Genomic DNA, 7,866 nt, shown 5'->3' with positions numbered 1-7,866 from the left:
TTTTGTTTTTTTTACTGATAATAATAGAACAAAGAGCAGTTTTAAGCTAAAAGAAGTGAGAAAAATGCAGATCAGATGTTAGGAAATTCTTCACTCAGAGGGTGATAAGGCACTGGAACAAATTGCTCAAAGAAGTTATGGATGCCCCATTCCTGAAGTTCAAGGCAGAGTTAGATGGAGCCCTGGGCAACCTGACCTAGTGGATGGCAACCCTGCCTGTTGCAGGGCATTTGAACTGGAATGATATTTGAGGTGCCTACCAACCCAAGCTTTTCTATGATTTTATGTAATACTTAATGAGACTGGATGTGAAGAACAGTCAAAAGAATTATTGTTTAACCTTTGGTGACATGTAGATAAGAAACCTGTAAGTAACCACTTTTCTTTAAATCAGAAATTTTGACAGTCAAAATAGAGTTCTTTGAAGTTTATGTATTATATTTTTAAGATGATGCTAATTAATGCTGGATTTTAATAAATACAGGCTCACTTTATATATATATATAAAAATGGCATATATATATATATATATATATATATATATGTATAACGTGCCATTAACTCTAAGTGGATAATTAGGAAAGTAGGATGGCTATGTTTTCTTAATTACCTTCTTTTGATTACATCCTTAATGTATATTTTAGGATAGCAATGAAATGTGTGTGTATATGATTTTTTTTTTTTTTTTTTTTTCTAGAATCAGAGTTGAAATCTACTGTACTAGAAGCAGGAAAACAACACATAGAAGATGTTCAGCAGGTACAGGTAAGATCCTGACACAAGCATTTTAAGTAGCATTCTATAAAAAGGCTGGAAAAGTAGTACTTTTGTCATATATTGTATATAGTTCTTGTGTAATGAATTTTCAAAATGTAAACACTTAAGTTATCTCTCTTCAATCTAAATTTTTCTTTCAAAATCCTCATGCTCCATTGTTTATCTAGGGGCAGAAATTAAATGTTCTTGCCTGCCTAAAATAATTATTGTCAAATTATTGTTCACTTCACTCAGAAGTAATACTTTGTTACAGAGATCTAATGGTATCTCTTAGGAATAAAAGGTTGGGTTGTATCAGTTAATCTACAGAAGTTTGTGTGACTAATAGTGGTAGAGATTACTTTTTAATAGAGCTGATCTATCTACTCTCCTCGGCCACAGCCCTTTCTTGTATATTAATGGCTGTATTTTGTAAAAATAATCATTGACTTTGTTTCTGAGGTAGAAAATTATGTCTAAGAAAATACATTCTATTCTTTGTTAGGCTTGCCAACTTAATCCAGTTTCAAGCAGGGATTTTATGTGTGGTTTAGTCTTGCCAAACATTTGAAAAGTTCTAGTCGATTATCTAAATTCTTCTTTCTCTATATTTAGGATCACTTGAAGACTAGAACTCATTAGTTAAAATTATATCACAAAAATATTCTACATTGCAATATCTTAAGCTTAAATTATATTTGTGCCATGCATTATTTTATCCTGCATCAGTCATTTATGTTGTCTGATTTTTTTTTTATTCCATTTGCTAGTGTTAGCAAATCCCTCTTGTTCACTATTCATTTCTTACAGCAATAATGTGAACTTCTTCCATTCCATACTTATTAGTCATCAATGAATAAGCACTTTGTATGCATGATCACCTCATTGACAAGAAGTGTTCTCAAGTTTTTGCTGCTTTATGTCTTCTCCCTGGTTTACATTAAAAATCAGAGTGGAAGAACCTTAATATTAGTACATGGGTGAAATGAAAGTGTTCCTGTATTTCCCAAACAGTTGAAAATATCCAACATGCATACATATATATAGAGAGAGAGAGAGAGAGAGAGAGAGATTTTTTTACTGAGCAAAATGGTAAAACTAATACCTTTTATCACGTTTGGAGATAAATCATGTACGATAGTCAATTCCTTCTTGTACTTTTTGTTAAATGTGGTGTAATGCTATGAAATGTTTCTTTTAGAGATCTATCATTTCATTCTTTATCTAGTTTGTAAGTTTTATTTCTGAAGGAAGCAGGTATTGGCTGCTGTTATTCAAATAGGTGATAACAAAGAAGGGGAGACCTAGCACAAAATCTGAATCTGATCAACTGTTTCTCTCAAATTTCCTCTCTACCCTAACCCTTCCCTTTAAAAAGAATTTTCCGCATTGGGTAAAAATAATTTGACGTGGTTGGTATTGACATAGAAACAAATGCAAGCGTAACATGATGATAATTTATCTTGCTTATAAAAATTCTGTTAATGAAATTTACTGCAAAAGGCTTCTGAAGTAAAAGTGCATGTCACCTTGCTGTCTCCTTCTCCCTATACTCCCTCCCCAGATTCTGCATTTTCTTGCCATTCTAAGGCATTTTTTTTTAATCTATCTTGAATATTTCCTTCCTTCTGTGATGTTAGACACAATTTTGTATTTTTTGGCCTAATTTCCTAAAGTGTTAAGACTTCTCTTCTTCAGTCAAAAACAGCTTATTCACAGAAGTTATAATTTAAAAAAGAGATTGTAAGAGAATGCTTGTTTTTTAATGCAGGATTTGTTCAGTAGAGGGGAAAATAAGATGAAATGGCAGTCATTTCAAATCTTAATTTTGAATTGCCAAAGAAGAGCACAATGTCTAGACGGTCTTCTCAGAACAAACAGAAATCTTTGTTAGATGGAAGTCCTTTAGTGAAGAAAGAAGAGAAAAACTGAATGTTCTCATTTAGAAACCTGATCTTCAAACTTGATGTTTCAATTTGACAGCTGTACTTTTATGCAAGAGCCAAGTTATTCTCTCTCCTGCTCTTTCATGGTTCCATTGCAATTTTCCCTACGCTTTAACTCAATTTTACTATGCTTTATTTTATATATTTGATAGAGTCGTAACAGACAGGAAATAAAAGCTTATAATTGTTAAATGATCACATAAAAGCTGAGCTTGAGTACAGGGACATCACAGAACCAGAAACTTATATACTGTTAGACAGTCACCTAAATTTCTTTTTCTTTTACACATCTTATTACCAAAGCGTTTTATATTTCTGTGATATTCTGTATCTGAAATACATCACATCACCTGTGATACATGCCTACTCAGCAGAAATTTAGAAAACAAGCCATGATTACGTGTATTTGAAGGTCAGAATTTCAATATAATGAATTACATTCCATTGAAGATGTCTGGTCTCCTGCCTCATATCTGATTTTGGTTATATTACAGTTTGCATTGAGTATTTAAATTACGTTTCCAGTGGAGAAATTTACCAACCAAAAAACAACCTTATTCTTGTAGCATTTCAAATTCAGTTGTTTGTTTTTGTCTGGCTCACTTAATTTCTACCAACAAATAATTGCCCAGTATTATACTCCTTGAAATTCGGTGTACTTCATCTAGGAGTAACAACCAGGCAACATTTTAGCAGCTCTTAGGCACTAAAAATGGATTTATGGATCTTGTTGGGGCACTTTCCAAAAATACCGTAGGGAAACAATTCTAGCTTTAAAAACCTTAAATTACATGATACATTTTACCATGTTGAATATATCTTCTACTTTGAAAACATTAAATCTGATTCTTCGACTGTCCCCTTAAAAACTGCTACTGTGCTTTGATGACAATCTCTCTGCCTTTCAGGGGGAGGTTTTTTTTTTTTTCTAACTAGTCTTTAACTACAAATTGTTATAATTCCTTTGGGTAGTAATTTAGCAACTGCTGGGATGTTCTGATTTTGTCACTTCCTAATATTAGAAAAAGGGTTGTGATATACTGTAAGATAAATATATAGATCAGTCTTTTTTAAAAATAAGAAAAGGCTGGATTGGGACTTTTAATTTCTATAAAGTGTCACAGCTCAACTTTGTCTTGGAGGCATGAATGCGATTCAAAATCTTGTAACTGAAAGCTTAAAAAGGTTACTTTTAGAGATAGAGGTGAGGCAAAGAAGACTTGCCTGAAATGATTCTACAATAGCAAATACATTAGGGATTTCTTTTTTTAATAGGGAGTTTTTCTTATTTCTGTATAACAAAGCTCTCATCTGGGCAAAGATGCTGTAAACGAGACTGGCTAATAACTGTTCAATAGGAACTGGAGGAAAAAAAAAATAAGTTTTTATGCTAATAAGAGAAAAGTTCCCATGTTACGGCTTTTTTTTTTTTAAATTCAGCTTTGATTTGCATGTTCTTTCTTGAGAACAAAAATACATATTTTCAGAAGATGCAATGGTCTTATTGACAAAAGAATTTGAATGAAGGAAACTTCTTAGAAGTTTGCTGTATGAATTGAATGATAATGAAATCTACCCATTGAATTTTACAAAGTAAATGCTATAATCTGTGTTCTCTCAAATAGTTGGGTATTTTGTTTCAAGAAGAAGCATCAATTTAAGATTCCTGCAACTTCATGCCAGCATATCCAAATCACAGAAAACAAAAAGCTTGAGAAAAACTTAAGAGTTTTTTAAAATCTAATCTTTCCCAACATTGTCTAGGTTTGTATATGTGTGGTGCAGCAACTTACTCTAATTTTACATTCAATATGTAATGTTACAATTTGAGGTATCTTCACTTCGAGCAAGTAAGCCTATGTAGGTGTTTCACTATTAGCCTTACGAATAAATTATGCTTTATCAGAAATGTACAGAAAGAAAACAAATTTCTTGTGGCACAAGAAATGATAGAAATCTGGTAGATACTTCATTTGTGGGTATAGGAACAGTCATAGGAAATTGCAAGTGCAGAATGTTTTACTTGAGCAGTAAAAAGAAGTCTAATCTTTGTCAAAGCTAAATCTCAGACGCAATAAGCAGAAATCAAGTATATTTGGTCTTTAAATGTTCATGAAGCACTGATTTTATGCAGGTTTACAGTTTTGAGATCTTTCTCTTTTTCTTAATGTCAGAACGTTTTCTTCAGCTTAAACATGCTTCAGTGGTTTTGTTTCTGCTATAGAAAGCCTAATGAGCATTAAGATTTTTTTGTTTAATAACTCTAGTAGAGAAATAGACCGAACTTTTAAAATATTTATTGACTGAGCATGACTGTTCTATTCCCCAAGCTGAAGCCCCAATATAATTTAAAGAGAGAGTGTGAGTTCTTCTCTATTCTAGCTGAGTTTTGTATTTAAAGCACTGGATTCTATAAGTGTCAGAATGGCCCTGAAGGAAAGTTGAGATCACAAGGAGAAACGGTAGAATTGTGTAAGTAGAGCCTTAAAGGCACCATAAGAAGTGTGCCTATTCAGCCGCTAGATGGCAGTTAAGTATTTTTGAAGGAGCATGAAACGTATTGGTAAATCGTTCTCAGAGGAATCCTTAAAATACTCTCAGGTGAGAATTCAATTTTGTTGGTCTGAAAGTGGTGGGTTTCTGGTAGTTAAGAAGCTAGGCTGTGAAGGGTATTCACATCTATTGTATTTAGTTTTGGCCATGGTTTAAGTAACTGGAGCATCTGCTAAGGCTAATAAGACCATATCCTGAAATACTGAATGTTCAGAAAGTCTGTGCTATCATTAAGGTTTTTTCTGTTACTGTTGGTTATTAATCCAGAATTGTAAACACATTTGATTGGTATAATCTCCGAGACCACTAGAAGGCAGATAACTGTTAGCCTGAATCTTTTTTGAACCTTTTTTATTCATTTATAATGCTGGAGAGTTTTTTTTTTTTAAAAAAAGTAGTGCCTTTTTATTTAATTATTAAACATGCATGGAATATAAATCACAGGCTCTGCATTTAAAGAAAGACAAAATGGAATCTAATATATCAAGCCTCTGTGGTAGGAAACAAAAGCAATTGATTCTCAGAGCAAATATTAATATTTTGAATCCAGACTTTACAATTTTATAATTCTTGGATAGGCTTCCACTGTTTTGCTTGAAGCCACTACTTCTTTAAGAACAAAATATGGTCTTTGGGAAGAGATAATAGCACATTTTTGCACTCTTCCTCCTGATCCTACTGAGACTAAAAGTAGTTCTGCTCTAATCTGTGTTCTTAATGTTCATTATAAAATGCTTTACTCATATACTCATTTAAATTTGAAAGGCTTTTTATTGTTTTTCCTCTTTGATACTTGGCAAGCTACCTCAAAGTTGCCATAGAATATTTTAGGGCTGAATAGACATAGGGAGGACATTATGTTCAGTCTCTCTCCCACCAACACTTTTCCTCAAGTAGAGCTAGCATAGATGTTTGGCTGCATTTCTTAGGACTTGTTCATCTCCAGGGATGGATCTGTGATAAGTGCTAGTATGTACTTTCTGCTTTGCCAAGTCAGTGGTAGAAAGATGAAGACTTTCTTTATGATTTCTTGCTACATTTCTGATGTGACATAACAGCTTAAGAGCTGAAAATACGTGACCTAAGAAAAGTAGATTCATTTAAAGTTACTCCTAGTTTTCTTATGATTAAAATATTTCTCAATAAACTTCTGGACAAGTTCAGGTGTTTCATCCAGTTTCTATGAAGCAGACTTTATGAGAATATAGCAGAACAGAATATAAGTTTTGCATAATCATTCTGCATTTTCAATTTTGATTGATTTATACGTTGGGGGGGGGGGGGGGGGGGAAACAAGGAAGGAAAAAAAAAACAAAAAAAAACCAACAGAATTCTTTGTTATTTTATATTCAACTGCTTTGAAAAGTAGCACCAACCTTAAAGTTCCAGGAAAAATATTGCCTGAGCTGTGTGGTTGCTAATTCTGTACTATTGAAGTTGATCAAGATTTACAGACTTTCCTTACTTCTATCACAAACAGCAGGGATAAAAAGACTGATTTATTTAAGCGGAATTTTGTGGTGGAACTTAAAATCCTTGGCTATAATGTGCAAGTTTCTCATTCTTTCTAAAATATAAATGGCTGAAATGGATAGGTCTTGTTTAGGAGGAGTTACCTATTGTATTCCTGTTTGTGTGACTCTGAGCAATGGTTTGTCTTTCTCGCTTGCTCTTTTATAGATTGGTAGTAAAATACTAGCAGAACATTGTCATTTCTGTGTGAGCAGTGAGTAAACAAATGCATAACAGACATAAAGTTATATAGAAAATACAGATTTTAAATGCGTATTTTTTTCAATTTAGAGGATATGTTGATTGTTATATTCAAAACCCAAAATCACATCCTCAAATGTTAAATTACCTGCTTTGTTTCAAATACTCATATTACTCTAAAGACAGATTTTTCCTAAAATCCATCATACCAAAATCTTTTTACTTAAACTCTCAAAACATAATGAAATCATTGGAGATTAGCTTTGTGATTTATTTTATTTAATATTCTCATCTGAAATGAAAAATCTTTGTTTTAATAATCTTTCCAACTTTAAAGAGTTAGAGAAGCTGACTGGCTTCCAGTCCCTACCTTAAGCATATTCATGGATATATTTGTGAAGACTTTGACTTCATCTCCCCAGACTTATTCTTTAGTGGATAGCAGGCTCATATTTCAGGACAGTGAAGGCTATTTATCCTTTCAATAAAAAATTATTCTTGCTGTAGGGTATTTTTTTTTTTTTCCTACTAATTCTGCTTGAAGCTTGAAACAAAAGCAATATATGAGTCTTCTATTTTGTGGTCTGGCTAAGCTTTTGTATAAAAAGGTCAAGCACTCCAGACATTTGCATATCAGGATGTGGCAAACTTGACCCATAAAACTGTTATCTTTTTTTTTTCTCCAGTATTGGACTATCAGGAAAAGAAAAGAGAGACTCCGGAGGAGTCACCAATTCAGGTTATATTAACATTCTCATTTGGGCTATAGAATCATAACTTTCTATCTCTAGTACAAAAACTAGTACAGTTCCTGGCAATAAAGAGAACAGAAATAACAGAATGAGGTAGAATAAACAGCAGTACCTACCCAGGGTGCCGAACAATCTACAAATGAACC

At 32.9% G+C, this 7,866-nt stretch overlaps 1 protein-coding gene across 1 annotated transcript in view; it reads left to right on the top strand.

Moving 5' to 3' along the window:
* The window catches only part of LOC100549046 (formin-2-like), a 112,198-nt gene that overhangs the window by 61,272 nt on the left and 43,060 nt on the right, over window positions 1-7,866 (top strand). The window contains 1 exon segment of the mRNA XM_031552172.1: window positions 698-765. Within this exon segment, the coding sequence (XP_031408032.1) occupies window positions 698-765 (68 nt within the window).

The sequence above is a fragment of the Meleagris gallopavo genome, chromosome 2, assembly GCF_000146605.3.
Source record: "Meleagris gallopavo isolate NT-WF06-2002-E0010 breed Aviagen turkey brand Nicholas breeding stock chromosome 2, Turkey_5.1, whole genome shotgun sequence".
Classification (NCBI taxonomy): Eukaryota; Metazoa; Chordata; class Aves; order Galliformes; family Phasianidae; genus Meleagris; species Meleagris gallopavo.
Note: the sequence above shows the minus strand (reverse complement) of the source record. Positions and strands in the feature narration are given on the sequence as shown.